Here is a 24,334-nt window from a genome sequence, read left to right as displayed (position 1 = left end):
GCTGCTGCTGTGAAACCTCTGCAAAACCGGGTTCAGTTCCAACACAAGCACCTGACCTGGCTGGCCAGTGAGAAAGGGGGCAGGAGGGAGCAGAGGCACCACTGCTCCAGCAAGGGCAAGCCCCAGAGATTCCTAATGCAAGGATCACCTGGGAACAAGGCAGGGTGGGACTGGCTCATGCCAAAGGTGTCTGGAAGTCCTGTTCAGCCCTTAGCACTGAAGGAATTCCTTATCCTCCAACCACGCAACACGGCAGAGCATGTTAGTACTCGTGGCCAGGAACGACATGAACCACCACCAAAAGACCATGCTTTTTGTCATTAATATGATCTTTAATAAATGGAATAATGCACCATTTTTACAGCAAGCCTTTTCTCTCAGGCCTAAAGAATAGCCTTTTAAATGTTCTTATCCAATGTCTCTGTATCAATACAATCTCTTTATTTAGGTTTATATATAACAAAGCAATTCTTACAAGTATTCATAGAAAACTCTGTAGTGGCTTTAACAATGTCAGCTTCCATAGTGGCATCCACAGATGATTAAAAACCAAAAATTAGCTTTTTATTTCATACTCACACTGTTCCATGAAACACAACTTATACAGCATAGCAAGGGTATTGGGCAGCTTATACAAAAGAAATAACTGAAAGCAATTATTTATAAATTCATACATGATATTTCCTCATTCATTTGAGAGGAAAAACCAAAAATACCCGTTAAGAAAAGGGTTCTGATGAGACTCCATACTCTAGGATTTCTCCCCCTCTTCCCCCAGAAAAGCTCGCTCAGAAAATAATGCTCTCTTTACAGTCTTTCATAAGGAAAATGGCAGTTTCACATCTTCTTATTTCAGCCTTTACAGAAGACCAAACCCCAGAAATTCATTCTTGCCACATTTATTTTCCTCTTATACAGCATTCGGGGGGGAAATAATCAACAGCGATTGTAAAATACGATTCCAGCTTATGTAAATGTGAATAGAGCACGCTTTCCTCTAGAGACAAAAAGCAGACAAGAAACATATACATACAAACTGTTTTAAATACGTTTCAACAGTGTGAAAGAGAGAGAAGAGTCACCAATCAGGAAATTCAAAAGTGACAAATGAGTCAGCTATAACTTGGACTTGCCTGTTTGTTCTTCTGACTTCTTACAAACTACAAAGAACAGAAACATTAACTATTTTCTGAATAAACAAGATTGAAGTGTGAAACTTCATGATACAGTTCTGAAGCACAAAAAAGAAAGTGAATCAAGTGCTCTAGAAATAAACTTCACACATGGTTGCTGTCTTAAAAACAAATGAATGGGCTACAAAAGTGGAGGTTTGGGAGACCTTGGAACTAGGAAGTTATAAAGGCTAATTGTTTCTGCTTCAAAATAGTTACCAGGTGAGATGCTGTGCCCGATGGACACAGTCCAGTGATACATCTGCAGAAGCCTGCAAGGACTGGGAACTTCCTGTGCTGTGGAAGCAAGGTGTATGCATTGAAGTTAACCAAGTGAATGACTTGCAAATTTAAACAATTGCTGATGAAAACAGCAATAGGCTTTGAAAAATAACTGATGATTACACTATGAATTAGCATAACTCCAACTAGTTCCTGCTTATTATGCACACGTGTATATTAAACCACAGTGAAATAAACAGAAATGGCCATAGGAAGTAACCTGTATTAATAATGCACTGCTAACACAGACCTGCATGGAGCCCAGATCAGCATTAAAGGGCCTTGGTGCAAACGAGGATTTATCTTGAACCCTTCCATTCCCACTCCCCCAATGCAGTTCCACTTCTTGACAAAGCCACAGCTGCCCTGTCCTGACCCTCGACAGTCTGAATGCATCAGCAAACACCCAGCAAGGCCCAGGAGCTGGGGCTGCCTCTGCAGTCCCACATTCCACATCAGCTTTCCTAAGGCTAATCCTCCCCAGAAACGTTTTAACACCACAGCCAGCAGAACCCACCCCTCCCTCGCCCACAATCAAAGGCAGACTGCTGTTGGATTCCAAGAGCAGTGGGCTCAGCCCATGAGGTGCCATTCCCTCAGAAACACAGGTGCTGAACATAGCATCCATTTGGATTTGCAGGAGCACCCACACCTGTCTAGTGCAGAAAGGGAAGTTCTGCCTCCAATTTTACTCAGTACAGAAGAAACCCCAAATGAGAAATCTGATTTGTTACTCTTTCATGTCAAAACCGAACCTACTTGGGGGGTGGATGAGATCAAAAAGGGATGTATTTCTATAGCTACAGTTTCATATGACAATATAGAAGCCTCAAATGTAATTCTGTTTAATGGACTAAAATATTATGTTTAAATGACAACCATACATATAACTATAGCTACTACATAAAAAAGCCTTGTAAAAGTTACCATGTGTTAAGTGTTTTGGGTTCATTTTGATCTTTGAGAGAGGTATCTTAAATTACTCAGCTTCAGATAAAGCTTGTCACGTGCATTCCCAGGTTTCTCTCTCTCTCTCATAAATCCATTCCACCCAAACAATCAGTGACAAGTCTGCCACGGGAGATCTTGAACTGCCGGACTGTGTGTCACAGTCTGATCCCAGCTTCACTGTGATGCACTACAGACAATTTTAAAATGGCATATGAACCACCCCCCCTCCCCATTATACTTTCTACCAGTGCTACCATCTGATGCTGTAACTCACAGAATTTAATCCTGGAACTTACACACAACATACATATGCATCTAAATACATACAGAGTTTACATAAAAATATATATATCTGGCTTCACTGCAATATGTATAGATTTTTCACTGGAAAAAGGCTTGAGGTTGAACAAAAAATAGTAAGCAGGCTTTAAAAAGAAGGTTAATCTATTTATGTGTTAAAATGGGTACTGGGAGATCAGACAGAAAAGTTTAAATAATCCAAACTTATGCAAAATACTAAGTTGTCCAGTCTATGATCCAACTTTCAGAGTCTGATCAATCCAATTTCAATTTATTTTGATGAGCTGCTACAAATCTTCCAATTAGACATCAGGTCACTTATATGCTACTGTGCTTGGCAATTATTATTTTTATGGCTTAAACCCAGCCTATTTCAGCAATGGGACCAGCCATCATTTTTATACAAGTAAAAATTACAGCATAATTAATTTCTAGTATGGACTAAATATATCAATTTTAAAATTCTCCCTAATTAGGCAAGAAATGTCCACAGTAACATTTCAATAGCAGAACGGCTATGAACTTTTGTATTTTTCATTAAAGAAAATTATAATATGAACAGAGACACAGTAATGCTATATTAGTGGATATTTTTTAACATTTAAAAAAGGAATATCATTAGAGCAAAATGCACTGAACACTGGAACTAGGGCATATACAATGTATACATATATATTTTTAAGTAAGAATTAATTATTATTAAGTTTGGGTCAATAATTTATTCCATACAATTAAAGAACTTCCTTATTCTCCTCTCTGAGGCAGGCAGGATTCCAGATTTCTTTTAGAGAAAGCTGACAGGAAGGAGGATATGAACTTGCTGAACATATTTATGAGGTGGGTGGGTTTTGCTGCTTGTTTCCTGAAAATTGCCAGCATCTATCTTGCATTTTTTGTGCCCAGTGCACTGAAAAAAATCAAAATGTGTTGCCTTTGAAAATTAGGTAATTTTCTATATGAAAATAAGAGACAAACGAGTGGTACTAAGAAAGCAAAACGAGAACAGAAATGTTTCTGAAAATATTTGAATTACGATACTATCAGATGGTTTTCTTTGAAATTAGGAATACCTTTACTTTAGCTGTGCAGTGTAAGTGCATTTTGGAGTTTCAGGAAAGGCCTTGGTAATATTAATTGGCTAGCCTATGAAGCTGTAAAGCATTATAAACAAATTCAGGGAAGTGTTGCAGATAATCTGACCTGTAAATACCAATTTTTGAAGACTATGGGGCATGTCTGTTCAAAGGGTTAGAATTCACTTTCTAAAAACCACGCTATGTTGGTATCTCTATTACAGGAAACAGAACAAGAGGCAATGCATTAACCTAAGCAATTCTCCTGGCTTCTACCAGTAAGTCATCTTCTATACCAGCAAGATTTTGGATTTTGTTTTACACAAACATCAAAAATGCTTGCTCAATAATTTCACTTGAATTATCCATTATAAATTACCATAACAAATACTCTACTATTGCCTATTTGACAGTGGCACAATTAATAGGTATTTAAACTACCATTCTATTTTAATTTTGCTATATTTATCTTGTCTGCAATATACATGAGAAATTGATACAAAATTATCAATTTTCATAATTTTCCTTTCTTTAAAAAAAAAAAGAAAATAAGCAAAATTTTAATGCACAAGGAAATAAATCACATTTGTCTTCCTTGTTTATTGTACAATATCAACTATCCCTATGTTTGATTAGTAGATTTCTTTTTCTTACATGTATTTTGTTTGGTTAAGGATGATTCCCTGTGGCACGAGATAAAATTCAGTATCATTTAATTTACAGAGAAAGTGGATTATGTGCTGTGAGGAAAAAAAATGGCATTACTAAATTACACATTAAAACCAAACTGCTAATCTGATTTCATCTGTGCAGAATTACAGTATATTGGTACCTACTTAAGAGTTTGCTTTGACTGACCTTTAAAGAAGAATCGATTTTTATCTATTTAATCTATAGGGTATTTCGTGATAAAGTACATTTTTCTATCATGTTACAAATTATATTTATCCATGGTAGATTGCACAGCCAATCTTGCTACTAATTATAATTCATTCCAAAGGCCCTCCAGCAAGTCACAGAAATAGACAAAGGAAAGAAAAAGAAGTATTGTTTAACAATGTTGAAGGAGAACTGCAGAACAACGTTTTCATCTGGTATTAAAATTTTGATTGCATTGATCACAAAAAAGTTGGATTTCTTACAAAGGCATGGCCTGCAAAGAAAGGCTAAAAGACTGGTGCAATTCTGTCTCAGCAGAAAGAAGCAGCAGTCAGAGAAGTAGTTTTTCTCTCCCCAGAGTAGTCTGAGTTAGTAAGAGTCCTAAATATTGTTTTCAGCCCACATTCTGAAATGCTGACGGATGAAACATGCAAGGCAAAGCAGAAGTCATTTGGAAAGGAAGAATCCTCAACACCGCGATCCGGTGCTCACCAAAAACACCCCCGTGCACTCCAGACGGGACTCACAGGGGCCGGGGGAGAAGAGAGCCACAGTGAGCAACGGGAACAGAACGCCAGAAATTCTGAGTCAGGTCCTGAAACCCAGCTGAGCAACTGGCAGGTTTTCAACATCTGGGATGTGAGACTGCAGCAGATGGGAAACCAGAGAGTGAATTAAAAGTCAAACCAGAAGAAGGCTGTGTTTTTAAAAAGGGTAGATATAACTGTATTATACAGGGGAAAACATAATTATGCCTCAGAGACAAGAGGTACTATTTGAGCTGGTGCTTCAAGAACATAGGGAGCTCAAAATGTGCCTTGTGGCTTGTATATCTACAACTACACTTAATCAAAGTCTGGATTTATAGTGCTATCTCTTGGAGATACCAGGGAGAATCCAAGAAATGTTAAGCATTACAAGAGAAAGCCATCGGAATCAAGCATAAGCAAGGGATTTTGGGGAACAGCAAGAATCACATGTAAGCAAGGCATGTATTAGGTTAGTTGTACCAAAAGACAGAGAAGAATAAGGTTGGCAAAGTTTACCTCAGGGGGAAAAAATGGTAAAATGGCAAGGAAACAAATGAGCTTAAAAGCAGAGAGCATCTGCTTCAGTCAGCTGAAAGGAGACAGGCTGGGGGAGGCAATTGTTTGCTGCCAGTATCCTGCCACCGGAGTCTGGCAGGCTGACTGAATTGATTTTCTTTCTTTGAACATCACCAGTTTTCAGATGAAGTGATAAATCTTTGCTTGTTACCAATGAGTGATGTGTTACACCTTTTTATATCCAAATAGTTTTTACTGAAGTGTTTTCAACTGGAAAGAATGTTTCTCAGGTGGAAGGCTATTTCTTAGGTGGAAGGAGGTTCTAACTAATAAGAAAATTAATTTTCTTTCAGTAGACAGTAAAACCAATCATTCCAGCTTGAGATAGTGAAAAACCAATTTATCTCAATACATATTACATTCACATTCACTGACAGCTAAAATCAATGTGCATACAAACTGAAAGAAGGGACTAAGCGGAGGGAAAAAATCCCCAACCCTCCCCCAGAAGCACCCATGAATTTTAAAAGCATGCAATAAATTTTAACAAGATGAATGAGGGCTCTAAGAACTCTGAAAGGAGGATGAGTTTCAACTCAACTTGGCAACAACAATCAATTAGGATGCACCTACCTGCATAAGTAATCAGCCTGATTTTTACCCCATACTGTCTGTAAGGAGGTAAATCAGGAAAGACTTGTGACTCATCACAGAACTGTTTTGTGCCAAGTAAGATTTCATCCTTTTTTCTCTGTGTAAACAAAATACGTTCACAACCTATCTTCACTCAAGCTTTTAAGTATGACAATTATTAATATTTCTGAATAAAATGTATTTTTCAATGTACATCATTAGTGATCTAAATAAGGTTTTACATAAATACAGGGGGTGAAACAGCACACAAAATAAAATGGAAAAAAATGGCTGACACTGTTTCCTTACATTTGTTCAACATTTTGTTACTCAACTTCACAGGCTGGCATCTACTACTATAAAGGAAACACATTTTGATTTGGGAGGATCAAAGGAAAGGTACAGAGCTCAGACTTTTTTTGTTCCTTTTTTAAAGCCCTTTCAAGTTGGGGAAAATTCATGCATTGTCACCTCTGAGCACAATGTGATATTGGCAACTGCTTCAAGCTGGCTACGATGTGCAAAGTTCACTGTCATGACGGGCTGACTGCTCAACTGTCAAGGAAAAATTAACAAATACAAAAATGGGAACATGTGGCAGTTTTAGAAACACACTTTTCAATAAAGCCTACTGTGAACTATAGACTATTGCACATTTCAACATGACACAAGGAAAATAAGGGGTTCAAAAGAGAATACACTTTGTAACATAGAAATATACAGACTAGCTTGTGCACAGAAATCAAAACATGGTTACAAGACACCACTGCAGTCAAACCTGTCTTAGAGTCTGCTTATGATCTTAGTGACCTTAAGAAACTGGTCCAAACTGATTATCAGCAATACTTTTTTTTGTTACTTTTTTTTAAAAAAATATTTTGAGACCACATCTTTGATACACATATATATATTCCGTGGTCGAAACAGACAGACTTAACTTTAGCGATACTAAATAAAAGTGCAAAAACGTTCAAAAAATAAAACAAAATAAAAAAATATGGAAGCATAAGCTAAAAATTTTCTGCATAGCTGAAATCTATTTAAAGCGAGTCCTTGGTAGGGGTTGCTGACAGGAGGAGAAAGCAGTTTTTTAAAATGTCTTCTGCACGTTTGTTTCAAATAATGCAAAAAAAAGGTCATTTGTCGGCTTTTGAAGTATTTCACAGGCAGTTCACCCCCGCGTCCTTGGAGACCATGGTGGTGGCAGTGCCCCCCTCTGCAAGGTACACGGCAGTGCTGGATTTGGGGGGCGCTGCCTGCTCGCCGCCGTTGTTGTTGACCTCGCAGGGCAGCGGCTCCGTGGAGATGACCCACGTCGAGGGACGCCACCGCTTGAGAGAGTACGGGGTTTTCACACGTTTCTTGATCTTCTCTCCTGAGCCTGATTTGCCATCCTGTGAGGAGTCACCTACTGAAGGGAAAAGAACCAAACCAAAACAAAAAACACAGAACAGAAAATAGTGTTATGAGGAAGGCAAGATTAGACTGGGGTCCAGGGTTGTTACTTAGGTGAAACAGAACAAAAGAACAAAATCTTAAAACACAGAGGCAACTGTGTGGCAGAGGCATTATGAGTGTATCAACTACAACAGCTGCCACTAAAACAAAGGGTTAGATTCTGTTCTCTGTCAGAAATTACTTCAGTGAAGTAATTTGTGTTACCTGGAATGCACATTGGCATCGAACAGGAGAATCAGCATTTGACATTTGAGGGGCTTTTGCAATCATAGTATCTTACATTACCTGTAATGGGAGGTACAAAAGAACATTGCTACTACAGGACAGCACAGGCTCAAATTTAAATAGTGCAGTGTTAGGTCCCCTAATCCTACTCCACCTGGCAAAGCATTGCACCTGAAAACAAAACAGTTCATTCTCTGTTAAGTCAGGATTCGGAATGCTGGGTTGCAAAACTGGCAAAACCAACTTTAATGGGATAAAACTTCGGCAGTGGAAATCTGATTGTTAAAAAAACTTTATGCAACCCCTTCTTTTAGCTTACCCTTCAATTAAAGAAAGTCATTGCAATGATCTTTTTTCTTTATCTCTGTAAAATTTCAACTCACATCAACATGTTAAGACAAAAATTAAGGTTTTCTACTTAAAAGGAAAGCTTAAACATTCCATTGCTGAATATTCAACTACGTTTCTTGAAAGATATGTTCTTGTTTGGTTTTCAACCCTTGATTTCCAAGATGCCTGCCATCCCAGTTTACTCCACTAGTACCACAGCATCTTCCTAAACACAGTCATGAGATTTGCAAGCACCTTTCAAGACTACAGTGATTTCTGAAAATATATTTTCTTTAAAATGCACACCAGGAGGTCTCTCCAATTGCTCAAACAGGCTCAAATCCAGAGGATGTACCTAATTTAACTATAAGTATGTGATTACATTCTTACTGTAAAAATAGAGCCCCATTGTAACCTCTTAGACCTTTGGCCATAAAACGTTCAAGGAATTTATTCTGAAATAAACTATTAAAATCAATTCCTTCTCTAATTACTTGGATTAATTTTTATGTACATGGAAATTGATGGCGAATTGCTCTAATTGTTGGAGCTAGGACAGCAAAATAGAAAATGCCTGACCCTCCATTTAGGCTGAGCTAATACAGTAAGATCAATTGCTTTAAAATCATGAAGCATATAAGTAGTTATAATAATAAATCATTTTAATCAATGCATATGAGGAAAAGTAAGGAAAAGAAGGTATAATGTGCCCCTGCAGAAAAAAATAGGACACTTTTTCAACATGTTTTGCAGCTACCAAAGGTAGGGGCCTTGCAAGGAATAATGAAAGTTAACCTAGAGTCAGAGTGGATGGGTTAGAAAGAGACAGATTTATTCTGTGTACGTGGAAGGATGATAGTGATCTAATATACTGGAAATGATGGAGAGAGGACCTTATCAAAAAGATTGAAATTGTGCTGAGAGAAATTACATTTATATGAGATTTAATAAGTATGCTTTGAGGAGAGACAGGAGAGATGGAAATAATTTCTATTCAAGGAGATGTACGCAGATATTAGGTAAAAAAGCGTTAGGGAAACTGCAGGCACTTACACTGCATACTACTGCTATCCAAACTACTTGTGGCTGACAGATCCAGCGAATTAGGCCTCTGTGCTCTTCTAGGCTGGCTGTGCCCAGGGTTTCTCACTACGCTCTGGATGCTGGCTGCAGCCGTGTCTGGGCACGGGTTACTGTTGTTGTTGTTGGCGTTGGTTCGGCCGCTTTCCAGGGGCCGCTCCCTCCTGTCCACCAGGCGGTCCAGAACACCTTCATCGTGGCCAACCTGCTGCTCCCGCCGCAGCAGGGGCTCGTGCTCATCGGGACTGGAATTGATGTTCAGCCGGCTGTCCTCCCCGCTGAACTGGTTCTGAAGCATCTCCTGGGCCCTCTGCGCTGCCAAGCTGCCGGTCTGGCCGGAGGGCACCGTGCCGTTGGCGTATTGGGTAGTGCCAGCATGAGAGTTCATGCCGTGGCCCCTTCCAGCCACTCCGTTCATGGTGACCGTCACCACGTGAGGCTCTGCGGCATTGATGGTGTTCATCTTGGCAACGCCTGTTTCCACTTGCTTCAAATTGGATTTGTGCTTGCCACCAAATTTTAACCGTGGCTCCTTTGTTGAATTTTTGGTGTTTAGAGGGAGGCTGGTAGGCCTCTTCGGAAGGTTCTGTTGCTTGGGTAGAGGATAGACCTGAGCAGATGGGACATCTGGAATCAAACAGGCCTGACCATTAGTAGCTTGTGTGAAGTCCTGTTGTCCTGTCACCTCCACTGCAAGTTTAATCAGTGGATAAAGCAAGCTGGAACTAGTGCTGCTGAGCGGATCTGGCCCACTAAACTGCTTAAGTGAATGTTCCATCAGATTCTCATCAGAGCTTTCTTTCAGATTCTTATCCACTTCTTTTGGATCCAATTTGTTTGTCTCCAAGTCCTCCTCTGTTAGCTGCAGACAAACAGGGGTGGGCCCACCTGGCTGCATGACATTTGTGGTGTGTAAGTTTGTTTCATCCGAATAAGGCATTTCGGATATGGTGGTCATGCCGGTGCTAGGAGTGAGGCCAGTTGTGTTGGTGGTGGACAAACTGGTGACACTTGTCTCAGGACTAGGGATGCGAGCTTGTGCTTGTTGCCGCTCGTAGTTGATGGAATTTCTGTTCTTTTCCCCTGAAGTCAATGGTGTAGTGGACATTGAATGTTCAGAAGAAATGTTCTTCACTATGCTGTCAGTGTGGTGGATTGAGTCTTCAATGTAGGAAGAGGAAGAATAATCTGGATAGGGCCTTATCTTTGATACACGTCTATGATGCGACAGGTTCCTTGAAGAAAAAATAAGTGGTATTAAGATCATAAACGTAAAAATCACCTCATACTATAATGCCTCTCATTTAAGAGAGCTGGGTGTCTTTCTGTTTCTTTTCATGCATAAACTAAAGACAGATATAGTACAAACTGAGATATTTCAGCAACCTCCTTGCAAAGTGCTGAGGATAAGAAAATTGGTTTTACTAGGGCAACATTTCATCACGGATGTTATTTCCTAAGAGAACAGTAATCTTCTATTTGTCCAATATGCTGTTTGTCCAGTTGGCAAAGTACTGATAAGATTCTGTTCTAGATGCAGACAAGTGATGCTGAAAAAGGTCAACAAAAACCCAACAGACAAGATCAAAAAAGTGATGCTGGGAAAATATCACAAGGTCCTAAACCATGAAAACTCTACTATTGTGACAATTTAGGTATTCTGTGATTTGAACATAATATTTTTTCATGACAATAAACACTGTCATATACAGCAATATTATTCTTCTCTCAAATTTGGATTTCTAGAGTGTACTATTAAGCACTAAAGCACAGTTCTGCAAATTCTCACTTCCTCTGGATCATATATAAGCAGAAAATAGGCAGCACTTCTCTTGCTGGGGTCAGAATAACGACTTAAACAATGGCCCTGCAGTTTGTTAACTGAAAAACTACAGGTTTGAGACTTGGTAATTTCCTGAACTCATACTGACTGCAAATTCAGAGTTTTTAGCAGAACACTTTGAACAGAAGCTTTATCCATCATTTAGCAAGTGCACTTAAAGACTTTGTATCATGGCAAGCCTGCTGAGACTGTTTGCTTAAGCTCAGTTTAAAAGGCCTCTCTGTGAGAAACACGGTTGTGTACATAAAGATGCCTGAATTGTGGGGACACACAGGAGATCTTGATAACACAAGCAATTGGGATTATATCATGCAACACCCATATGCAGACTAGGTCATGCAACACACACCACTTAATGGGTGCAGCAAGCTGCAGCTTCTGTCCTGGAGTGAGCAGAGCACTGCATTGGGCATTTCCTGCTTGACTAGACCCAAATGTGTTCTGTTCTTACCTCTCATTTTGCATGGCAGTTGACATAGGGTTGACTGTTGGACTAACTGATTTATTTCTCTCCCAAATCATCATGAGTTCTGCCATTCTCTCCTCAGCACACTGTGCTGTTAGTCGAGCTTCTGCATCTTGATCCCAACAGTCTTCAATTGTTTCTTTAAGTGACCTCACAGCCTGACAGGAGACAAAACCCCTTTAAGTTATTTTACCTTTATATTGTGCTTCTCATTTACTGTTTTATGGCAGCATTCTGTATGCCTGAAAACAGTCATAAGCTGGTGAAAAAGAGAAACAGAAGAACTGTAATTTCATTCAAAGCTAATTTAACCTAATAATGTCAATTTGCATGTCTAGTAGTATCACACCTCACATACACGCATCATCTGGGAAGACACTTAGGAGAAGCTATGTTCACCAATGTCCATCCAACCTCCAGCCTCTGATGGATGCATGCTCTGCTCACTCTCCTTGCCTTATGAGAGCTGTGTACTAAGGATTGCTGATATTCTGGAAATGCTGCCACATTTCTGCTCCTCATAGTTCTGCTGAAGGTCGCAGCCTTGCTCCCCTGCACTGTATGCAAATAACAGCTGTGCTCACTTCATCATCCTTGCCTTCCTCTGTTTACCACAGTGACATCCAAATGTCTCATAAGTATCAATGAATTTGTCCACGCCATGGGAGGAGATTTTTGTTGCACTTGTTTTATAGGTGTAGAAACAGAAACACACACGTGTTCCTGGCATCACACTGTGGGATGAACTGTACAGTCAGGATTAGAGCTCAAGACCTCCAAAACACACTACCATATGTTTGGGGAACTGGAGAGGAAACAACTGAAATGACGAGCACTGAACACTTCTTCTTCTTCTACTCCATCTGGAGCCAGGCAGACATTTATGGGTGCCTGCTGCCAGTCTGTGGCCCATGGAGAGGATCTCCTTTGCCAGCACAGCTCACATCTCCAGCCCAGCTTTAACCTCTCCAGCCTGAGGACTGTGCATAATCCCAGCGGGGCACGAAGGCATTCAGAGGGTCCTGCTGAGTGTCTCTGTGCCAGAACTGCCTTGTGCCCTTCTGGCACTGGACCCAGGACTCGATCTGAGCACGAGCCAGGGCTCCTCCCCCACGGAGCGGGCTCCTGGCACCACCTGCATCCGTGCAGCGCTGCTGCTCCGCGGTGCAGCCCTGGCTGCACAGGTGGGGACGAGCTCCCCCACAGGCACACCTTCCATCCCCCTTCCCACAGCAGATCACAGAGGGGACGAGCCAATGCCCTCTCTTTAGCTGAGGGACATGAGTCTAAAGGCACCCTCAGGGACAAGGACAAGACAGGGTACCAGATCCATTTTCTGTCCCACAACAAGATGCCTTCATGCACCTTTTGGGACTTGATTTCATCACAGCATAGACTAAGTCAGTGGACACCCTAATCTCCTGCCTTGCGTCTTTGCAAGACTCTCTCCTACAGGTTTCACCAGTAGCAAATTCAATCAGTGTTTAATTGAATACTAGCAGATCCTTTCCTTTTCCTGTGTTAAGGATCATTAAAGAAACACAGTAGTGACTGTATAGACAGTTATCAAAACTCGAGTTCCTTAGCGTCACATTTATCACAATTATGTGTTTTCTATCAATTTCAGGTTCAAAGACAACTGTGCTAAAATTAACTATTTACAAGCACTAGACTCATCAAAAAGATAGAAGGGACCAGAATTTTGCATTATTCTATTATTCTGTTAATATCCATCTGTGCTGATTTCTCAAGTCAAGCTTGGATCCCACTTCGACAAGTGAGAAAAGAATACTGTAACATCTCAACACAGTTTATAGCCCTCGAATTATTTTATGTACATCCTGTGCTCAGGCTGTTGCTTTATACAGTGAAAAACAATACTGCTAATGAAGGTCTGTAACATAACATAGATGGTTCCAGAAGCAGACTGAGACTGTATAGGTAACCATAAATCGGGATTCCACATCTTTTGAGTATCTTAATTATGAGATTAAAAAATGAAACATTTGGTTTTATTTGTATTTCTCAACTGAAAAGGACAAACACATTTCTTTCATAGGTGGATTTGCATGAAGGTGTTATAACCCAACATGTCAGCAGAGCTTTAAATAATGGGGAAAAGTCTTTTATTCCATGCATTAGATACAGGAAGCTAGGACCTGGGTCCAGAGTGAGGTTATCTGGAGCTTAATTTTCTACACTATCCACTCTAGAATGTTCATTTAGATATTATACTAGACTGGCATAGGGTGCAAGAAGTTGTTTGACACCTGTGATTCTTCTTTTCTCTTAAAGCAATGGTGTAGATCAATTCTTAGAGCTGGAGTTATCATCATTTTGATTATTCGGAGAAAAAATGAGTAACAACACAAAGAATGTGTTAGGCATTTTAAATATGGGGATTGTCTAATAATGCTGGAGTCTATCAGCTTGCTAGACATAATTAAATTTAAATTTAAAATGGTGGTCTGCAAAACAAAACAAACCTTGAACTGTTTCAGTTTGAACTATCTTCAGAAACAGCTGTCAAGCTTGGTTCTTCCAATGCTGCATTTGCCAACATGGCTATAGTTAAAACAGCTGTTGTTTGATTCTCTATATACTCTGGGCACCGATTTCTCTTTTTTCCTCTTGCCCCTTTGCCCTGAGACTGGCTGGCCAGAAGTGTGTACTGAAAGCACCTCTCCTGGAAGCTCTCAGCTGGGTTACATTTTCTACCAGTGTACCACTGCAGGCTATGCTCCTCTCTGAAAGCAGCTTCCTGCCTATTCACAAGCACCAGCACAGGCGAGGCCTTGGGCTCCTCCTTGTCTGCACAGCACCTACAGACCTATCAACCCCCAAGGTCTCTGAAGATCGAAGGGCGACATTTCCATGAGGGGATAACAAGAAGTATCTTTTTAGAAAACAGTCAAATATGCCGTTTTCATTCTTGCAATTAAGCTGTATCACCTTGTGTCAGGTGGAACCCAGTGTTTGCATTGCACTTTGCTTGTAATACAAGCCAAACAGCCCCCTCTAAGCCAAGGGGATTCGCATTACCTGACCTTTGCTGCAGATCAGAGCAAGCACAGACTCTCACCAGAGTTCAGCTGACTTGCTCTAACTTGTTGGCCTGCAGCAGCAAGGCTCCAAGCCATAGCTACACTCATTCAAAACAACAAACATTATAATGTTTATAGTCTTGAAAATAAAAATTGCAGATCAAATGAAGCCATATAAAATTTTTATGTAGTTATAATGAAATGATTGCTAGAAGCTTTAGCCTCTGCAAGTCCTGAGCACTATACAAGTTCAAAAAAGTTTATTACAATGTTTACCAGTTTTAGTTTTGGAAGAGTATATTGATGTTTTTGCCAGCTATTTTAGTTGGTATTTTAGTTCAGTTTTATTAGTTTATAAGATGTCAAAAGGCAAAAAATGGCTTCGTGTTTCTCATTCAGCACACAGAGAACACATGGCACTGCATGCCCTACAGTACTACAGATAGTATCTAAAATGAATTAACAGGTTATCTTCTGCATATCACACTGCAGCATGGAACAACAACTACAACAACAACAGTATTTTTCCTTACAAAAAAAAAATCAGTTTTCACATCAATAACTTTTAAAAACTGAATTCAATATTTAAGAAGTCCAGGCAGAAACAGCTCCCTATCCTTAAATACTTACAAAGAGGAAAAAAACCCCAAAACTTAAAAAATTGGTTTTAAGAAATGAGTACACCCTGAAGCTAGTTAAATCACTGTTTCTTTGAAAATATTCTCTCTCACCAGGCTGTTCTCCTTCCATGCTTCTGGGAATTTTGGTCTTTGCTTCTCTCTAGACACCAAGACTTGCATATCTTCAAAAGTGGGATGGTTTCCGACTTCAGTCTGGAAAGCCATCTGGTACTCTGGCACAGATTCCCCTGTTAGCAAAAGAAAGAAAGGAAAAAAAATCAATCACAGATTAAAAGGCAGAGCAAAGGCTTTCAGTTGATGAAAGGCATTATCAAAGTTTCTGTCTATCAAGATGTTCCCCACTTTCCTCAAAGTCTAACTTGCAAAGAAAGCTGAATTAACTGCAAATGAATTAAGTGCTGTTCAGCAACCTTTCAAAGGATAGCATCCTTAGACTTTGCAAGTTCAGTGGCATGCTTGGAATGTCTTGGAGCCTGAAGATGACAACTACTTTCTGTGAAATGCCACTGACTGATTATATTCATGTACTTCTTTTGGGAGGAAGCCAAGCAAGATTACAAGCCTCTGCCCATAAAGTACAGCTGTTGGACTGTAGAGACTATACACTGCATTTTAGATTCATTCTATATGCTGTAGCTTGGGAAAAGGATGGTGGATGTGGCACAATCTGATGTGTTAATTTTGAGTCTACTTCCTTTTTGTTTATGTTACAGGTAGAGTGGATTTCCCTGAATCTTCAATGTCCTATCATTAATAAAAGTATAACTGACTAAAGGCTACATTTTTTCATGATGAAAAATCTGAAAGACACATCAGGCACTTCTATCAGTTCTCAGAACTGGAAACACCGCCTTTGCCCTCAGCCTAACTCTCAGTGTTTTTAAACTCTGGACAATACTAACAACAACATCAATAACGCTCAAATGGCACTTAGCAGGAGGCCTGCAAACTGCCTGAACAGGTCATAGCAAGGCTTCCAGCAGCAGCCACGCCTGGCCCTCACTGCACCGTCCTGACAAGCACCACCTCGAACACTAGATGGCACCGACTTAATGGCAGAAGCAACTGAGGGAACTATTTCCCTTCTCCACTTCCAAAAGCTGGGGCTCGGGAGTAGCTTTGGTTGCTGGTGCCACTTCCTACTATAATGGTTTTTCCCCAGCTCCTTTCATTACCTGGGAAGAGGTCTGTGCATCTCATGAATATCTCCCAGTAGATAAGGCCCAGGGCATACATATCTACTTGTTTCAAAGCAGATTCACAGTCCCTCAAGTTCACTGCTCCTTCAAGCACTTCTGGGGCCATATAGCGGATCGTACCGACCTGGGAAAACATCAAATCAAAGTTTCACATTAGGAAGTATTTTCCAAATTCAATTAAGTTTTTTAATGCCCTATTCTGGTTGGTATTTTCTACAGTTAAGGAAAACACAGCTCTTTCCTAATCAATGTCCTCAGATCCTAGATTCTTACAGGTCTAGTCATAACAAAACCCTTCCCCTACTCTGTCACTTTGCTGTATGTACCAAAACAAAATTATTTTGTTCCTTACTTAATGTTCTCATATGAAATATGATATAGTAGAAATGTTTTTTTTTCCAAGTTGCTCTGGTAAACACTGAGGTGTGTATCGTAATGGAAGAGGATCCTGTCGAATACGAAACTTGTTCTCTATTCCTGCACTGTCAGCAAAGTTCCACCCTACATCTTCCATAGTCAAAGCTTATTAACAGTGTGGAAGATACCTATTCATTTTCACTAGGACATGTGTTAGATTAGAGCACTTATTCATCAGTACATGTAGGACAATATTCTGTCAAAGGACTATTCCATATCCCTGCATTTTAACTAGCAGTCTCCCTGTTTCTTTGTTCAGTATGGATGATCTAGATTGAGCTCTTCTGCACTAGGTATTTTCAACTTAGCACTTGCTTTCTAAGGGAGGGTGATTAGCACCGTGTAGCAAGTTCTTTGAATGACATATGAAATGTTTCTGTAAAAGCACAGACAACTACACTGAACCATCACCACTCTTTGTTTGAAGCAGTCTCACTGTATTTCAGTAGCCTGTATTAGATGTCAAGCAGAAGATGCAGAATGCGGTATGTCACCCTTTCAGAAAAATTAACACCAAAACCGAAAATTAAAACCAAACTCAAAGAATGTTTGGTCTTCAGTCAGCATTTGCAGTTCAAGACCAAAGGGACCTGTACCACATAATCTCAGAGAACATGGCAACCAAACCTATCTTGTGTCTTCTCATATCTCAGAAACTGCAGTCTGCCAATCTATCACCTTTTTAAATGGCAGGTTTGTGATGAGTATTTTGAGAATAAAACCAGTTTCTTCCTACAGAGGCTTCAGGCACTTCTACCCATACTGCAGTCATTCCCCATTACAGGAATTGTACCTCCTAACATTCACCCAAGCATTTGTACTCACCTCACTAATGGCTGCATTGTCCTCCTCACCCGGTCGTACCAGCCTGTTCCCAGTTAATTTCATGGAGAGTCCAAAGTCACTGATGACACACGTCCCGTCGTTCTTCACCAGTACATTGCGGCTGTTCAAGTCACGATGGGATATTGCAGGTTTGTAATGCTCTGTTTGGACACACAGAAGTGTTTGTTACTATTTGAGCAATTCTACTGTTTGCCAAAATGAGAGAACCCCACTATGTCTGCTCAGCTATTAAAAACAGAGAATCAACTTATTTTTTAGAAAGCTAATGATTTAGTTTCTTTACAGTGAGCTCCAGAGGAAGCTATCTAGACAAAACTGACTGGCATCCAGAGTTTCACTGTATTTGTAGATTTATTAGGCTACTGCCATATACAGTTGTAATGTTCACCAACAGTCCTCTTCCCAAGAGATATTTCAGCAGGATTTTGGCAGTGGAGATATCTTATACTTAAACACAGACCTGCTGCCACAGCCCTAACAGCCATTCAAGTACTCTCTGTCACTTCCACACTCCTGTCAAATGCAGCACTGATTATTTACATTATAATTGGAATTACCATTGGCACTTATTCAGAAGATATGCAGACAATATTATTCCAGAGAGACTGAACGTATTAATCTTGCAAGGGATCTGATCTTTTCCAAAGAATAATCTCAACTGCCCCTAGTTTTTTATTTATTTTGTTAGTAAAGCAGCCAGCAGCACAGAACTCATTTTACTGTGGAATTTATTCTACACATGCATTCCTTCCTAGCATTCACAGACTGTGGCTGTTCCTTTATCATGGAAAACTTACACATTTTTTGACTGCTAATGGACACACCTGTCTGCGCATCTCAAAATGATGAAGTTAAGATGATAGCTGCAGTTTCAATGGCACATAGGAATATTGATTTGGGTATTTTTAGCATTTTTATAATAGCATCTTTAGTTGTTATTCTTTGCTAGTGCTCATGCTTAACATCTGAGATATATAGTTTGAAATTTTAATCCAAATATTAGCACCTTAATGTAGATATAATGAAACCAGCCTTTTATTTACTGCCAAAAACCTAATGTTTCAGTGTCAGGCCATATTCTGCAGCCTGATACATCACAGATCTCAGAATATCTACTTCATAATTATGATATTAATTAGCTGCTAAAAGACTGGCTGAAGCATGCATGCAGAGATAGAAAGATCCAAATCAATACATTGTCACAGCCATTACTCTAATAAAGTACCAGAAGTCCAGCAGTATTGTGCACACACACTGAAGACTAGGCCCAAACCCTCAGCCAAAAATCCAGAGACGTGATAAATAAAACTACAGTGGGGTTAGAAGATTTAATTTTACACCATACAGTTCACACACAAACTAAAAATTGCTTTGGTGATTTGTTTCTGAACTGCAGAACCAGACACAACACGTCATCTGTTTGCCCTGTGCCAGAGAGGCAGCCAGTGCTCCAGGTCCTCAGTGAAGGGTTGCCATGACACAGCAGCGCTGCCAGCTCTGCCTCCTCCTGCCTCTCTGCGGCTCTCCCACCTCGGACTCAGCATCCTCACACAGGGTCAGAGCCCACAGCACCGGGCTCTTCAGAGGGAGGGAATTCTGAATAATCACAGTTCTGAATAATCTCTATTTGCATTCATCATTTCCTACACACAGGGTCACAGAGCCCACAGCACCGGGCTCTTCAGAGGGAGGGAATTCTGAATAATCACAATTCTGAATAATCTCTACTTGCATTCATCATTTCCTACACACAGCAGGATAAAAGAAAGGCTGGAATCTACTACCTGATAGAAATAAGAATGTACTGGAGATCTTTGCATCCCCTCCTGGTCTTACCTCCTCGAGGCAGCTCTGTGTGCAGGTACGCCAAGCCCCGCGTTATGGAGTGAGCCAAACGGCAAGAGCTCACCCAGTCACTTGTGTGGAGACTCAAATATTTGCACAAAGAACCCTAAAAAGAACCCCCCAAAGAAGACAAAACAAAAAACACGGATTAAAATAATTGTCCAGCAGAATAACTCAAAATCTTTTGGAGACTCAGTTTTATCCACTGCTTCTAAAAGGTATAAACCTGCAACTGCTTGTGTGTTTACCCACGTTTTAAAACACAAGATGTGACTGAAGTTTCATTAAATTACATTGCTGCCATTTTGTTTCTCTAAAGTGGAATAGAAATTTTAATAACAGGGAATTGCCTCTAGAAAAAAAATTGTATTAATTATGAAAGTCTTGTTGCGGAACAGAATAAAGGTAGCTGCAGACATAACAGCGTGGGTTTCTAAAACATGGGCTATGGACCATTATCACTTACAGAATACTCAACATCTCTCACAGGTCTTGCTATAATCTATTTATGTATCAAAACAAAAACACACCAAAGGCAATTCCAAATAGGAGTAAGTCCACATGCACTGAAGAAAGATGGAAAAAAAGAATGCCACGTTCCCCTTTTCTTGAAAGCAAAGTTAGCTGTGTAAAATGGGGGATCTTTGAGTGATTTGTCATGAAATCTCTATGAAAACCAGAAGGAAGTGTGTCAATTATGATATTGAGATTTTCTAGAAACTGAGACTGCTATCCAAAACAAGAGCCAGTCACTGCAAACTATGACACCTTTGATGCACAGTCCCAATGATAATATACTTAGCTTAAACAAACTGAATCATCAGACATAAAGTACAAGTAATCTGCCTAACTCTACATGCTTATTATACACTGTTTTTGGCTATTTAAGTCCATAATCTTTAAGATGTACCAATGTATAACATCTTATCAAACACAACTAAATACAAAGTAAGTTCTATAATGTTTGGTTCATAAAAAACTGGAATGAGTTCCTTTCACATTTTTCCTTGTTGTTTAGAGTTTTTTAAGAAATTCAAGCCCTCTCATTAGCCTCCAAATATCATCAGCTTGTTTTTTTTTCTTGGCTTAGTGGGTTGAGGTTCCAGCCGTTTCTAAAAGAGGCCACAGGACTGTGGTCATGATGTGACTGGGAAATATTCACTGTATTAAACCAGTTTCAAGATCTTTCTGCTGCAGAGCCCACCTACCACCAACTGCTTTTTAAGGTAGCTGAAGGCTGTGATTTTATGCTTTTAGTGAAGTTAAAATGATAACCAGGAGAAGTTTTAGTCAAGATTTAGAGAGAGAGATATATTTGTAATTAAGACTATCTTGTCAGAGCCATGAGTTATGTGTTAAATTGGGGATATTTAGTTCTGACTACAACTTTGTATAAAACTGATATTTTTAACAATTAGAGATTCTATTTATGTTTCAGAACAATTTTTCTCTTGTTCTAAAGGGACAAGTGGGTCTGACTACTGGGTTGATGGTTCTGTGCCTATTACGTATTTCCTATTATGTCATCCCTCACAACTGACTCCCTTACTGACCTACCACACCTCAGAGTCTCATCAGAAAAGCATGTTGATTGATAAATACATGTATCATTCCTTTTACTTGCCTATTTCCTTCACTCTGAAGGCATGGTTGGATAAAAACACAACCTGGGTCAAACCTATGTGTCTTGCTTTCACCAAGGTAACACCAAGAACAATTTTCTGTGTAAAAATGCCCTGGTTTGTGGGTTCTTATTTTCAGAAAGCAAAGTATTTTGAGGGAGAATGATGTTTTGGATGGGGAATATTTCACCTGCACATCTTATATTGGTTAGTCCCTATTGAAATCAGATTTATGGCTCCAGTTTGAACACTGCAATTCAATTCTAGCACAGCTGCCACAGCAGGCCTCCTTCTCTGCTTTTAACTGCACATACAGCAGAACATCTGCTCACTGAATTACAGATCACACTGTGCATTAATTACACCTGCTGTGCACTTTTTCCAATGACTTCCAAACAACCAGTGGATTGATTTTAGACTAATCTTACTGTTCTTAATACCACATTGGGAAGAAATCTGATAATATGATGTCATAAGCTTCATCTGTACATATAATCAGGTCATTAACAGAGCCTGTTTACATAAGCAACAAGACACAAATTTCAATCAAATTACATTTCAACTGAAAATCCTTTCATTCAAAAAAACAGCAAAACCAGATCACCTGTGAAGACAGCTATGCTATGACCCCCCAGGAGTAGAATACTCACTTAATTTTACTGTACTTTCATTTTAATACACGTAAATATGCCAATTTTGTCAGAATCACGTGCTTTGCCACTGTCCATCTGGTATGGGCACAACTGACCTTTTTCATGGTCACTTCTAATTTCTGCAATCTCTTCTTAGATGCCTGTCTTACAAGCTGACATGGTGTGTATTCTCACTTAAAACTTTCAGTTAAGACACTCTTTTTATATTTGTGCTTTGTTGCCCTGCGTTTGTATATAGTATCTATGTGTGTAAATACATACCTCTGTTTAAGGTATGTATTTACACGGGTGCATTGAACTTTCAATACAAGCATGTACACAGAGCCTAAAAAACCCTAAGACAGGCCATCATTACTGCTACTTTTTGCATTCAAATAAGCAGCTTTTGTCCTACTGCCTCCATAATAGATCATGCTTCAGCCATCCCCCTCACACCCTGCAGGAAATACAAGTCTGCTTACTTGAGACCAAAAAGCTTGTTAAAAAAAATATGTAACTGAATAACTAAAGTTCTTTCCCATACACAGGCAAAAAACCCCCACCCAAGATAAATTGTGACACCATTTTTTGCATTTTCATATATATAACCCCCCGTACATTTTATGATTTTTCAGGAAAGCTATTCACACTCACACTGCATAATTTTTAAATGTTTCTGTATATATCTGTGTACACACTCAGAAGACTAAGTACCCTAATCCATGAATTTGAGAAATACAAGCATTCAGTTAGCTGAAGTGGTTTGAAGGTACGGTTCTGGAAGGTAAGGCTGCCTTCTTAAAACATGTCCTACATCACCAGTATATGCCACAGAAAGCTTAAAGAAGATAACAGGATAAAAAGGCACCATGATTTATAGTACCACAAACTAGTTTGACAACAATATGGCATCTATTACATTTCACTGTAAAAAAACCCACTATTTACAGCTATTGAGCGAGGTCATAAGACAGAGATAATGTCTTAATATGAAGAAGTTTTAAATTTATTAGATTATTTTTTAAGTAAAAACAACTCTTCAAATTCTGTTATTGAATAAGGACACAATTGACTAAAAAAGCCTTGCACCAAAACCAAGAGCAAATACTCCAGAGCTAGGAATTTGTAAGACTCCATTTGGTAGCATAACTAGGAAATTTAAAAGGGTATTACAGTAACCCACAATAAGGTCCATTAAAATTGTCATTTATATGGATTATTTTTTACATTACTCTGCAAGAAGCACCACCAAAACCTAAAGTACATCCTTTTCACGTGGCTATTCTTAGGATTCTTAACCAATCCAATTGATTTCTTTGAAGCACTTACATTGGGGTAATATTCCATCACCAATAAATATTCCATCCGGCCGTCTGCAGTGAATCTCTCATCCCCCACAATGAAGCGGGCGATGTTATCGTGTTCCATCAGTGGAATCCTGTAAATGTTCCTTTCATTGACAAAGTTCTGACGATTAGCAAAAGAAAAGACTTTCACAGCGACCGGACGTTCATCCAGGGAACCTTTATACACTGCTCCGTATCGTCCCCGGCCAATCAACTGCAGGAAACAGAAAGAATTAGTTCACTAAATAAGAGACGAAGACAAAACCCAAGTTTTCACTCTACAAGAACTGAATGCCAATTTTTATCCTGATTTATTCTATAAGAACAGTGAAGACAGTGAGTGTTTTGTAATGAAAACCAGAATTAGAATGCTTTCATAGAAGCTATTTTGGAGCTGGAAACCTCAGCACAAGCCAACATAGGTCTTACTGAATCGATTTATAGCCTGAATATCCAGTAAATATATCATAAATAATCTGTTCAGTACTTTTATATACAGAATCAATAAAACACGTGTGTTTTGTGCTGCTAATTCTCTTACTAACTTTTGCCTACTAAAGATTTACAGCTTTTATGTGATCAATTTCATTTCACTCCAGAAATCACAGACATTAAGTGAAACATTTCAGGTTTAGGACATAAGCTGTACCTTTCAGGTTAGTAATAACAAAATAGGCATTTGTAGTGCAAAATAGATGCCAAAAGAGGTAAACAGATTTTAACAGAAGAAGTAATTAATTCCTGACTACCTGTGAATCTTTATTCTAGCCCCCACTATGTTAGACAGTCTTCAAGAATGGCCTTTCACATCTCCATGGTAACTGCAGAAGAAAGATGCAATCTGTACTCTAAACCAAAATGCAGCACCACCTTCAGCAAGAGCCCTGATTTCTAAAGCTCAAAAAATTCCTATGTAAGAATTTAAGCACCTATTTTAAAAAAAAATCAGGAAGACCCATAGATGAAACTGTAAGGGTTTCATGAGCCTTTTTTTTTTGCTTTTT

General features: G+C 39.4%; 1 protein-coding gene across 1 annotated transcript in view; it reads right to left on the bottom strand.

Moving 5' to 3' along the window:
- Positions 1-311: 311 nt before the first annotated feature.
- BMPR2 (bone morphogenetic protein receptor type 2) overlaps positions 312-24,334 on the bottom strand; it is a 104,694-nt gene continuing 80,671 nt past the window's right edge. Inside the window, exons 6-13 of the mRNA XM_063400288.1 lie at positions 23,314-23,544; positions 19,722-19,836; positions 17,865-18,025; positions 16,599-16,746; positions 15,514-15,650; positions 11,724-11,896; positions 9,403-10,664; positions 312-7,747 (exon numbers count right to left, since the gene is read on the bottom strand). Coding sequence (XP_063256358.1) covers positions 7,497-7,747; positions 9,403-10,664; positions 11,724-11,896; positions 15,514-15,650; positions 16,599-16,746; positions 17,865-18,025; positions 19,722-19,836; positions 23,314-23,544 — 2,478 coding nt within the window. The 3' untranslated portion in view covers positions 312-7,496. The remainder of the gene's footprint in view (positions 7,748-9,402; positions 10,665-11,723; positions 11,897-15,513; positions 15,651-16,598; positions 16,747-17,864; positions 18,026-19,721; positions 19,837-23,313; positions 23,545-24,334) is intronic.

This window comes from Prinia subflava, chromosome 6 (genome assembly GCF_021018805.1).
Source record: "Prinia subflava isolate CZ2003 ecotype Zambia chromosome 6, Cam_Psub_1.2, whole genome shotgun sequence".
In the NCBI taxonomy this organism is placed as follows: Eukaryota; Metazoa; Chordata; class Aves; order Passeriformes; family Cisticolidae; genus Prinia; species Prinia subflava.
The sequence above is the reverse complement of the archived record's forward strand: the minus strand, read 5'-3'. Positions and strand labels throughout refer to the sequence as shown.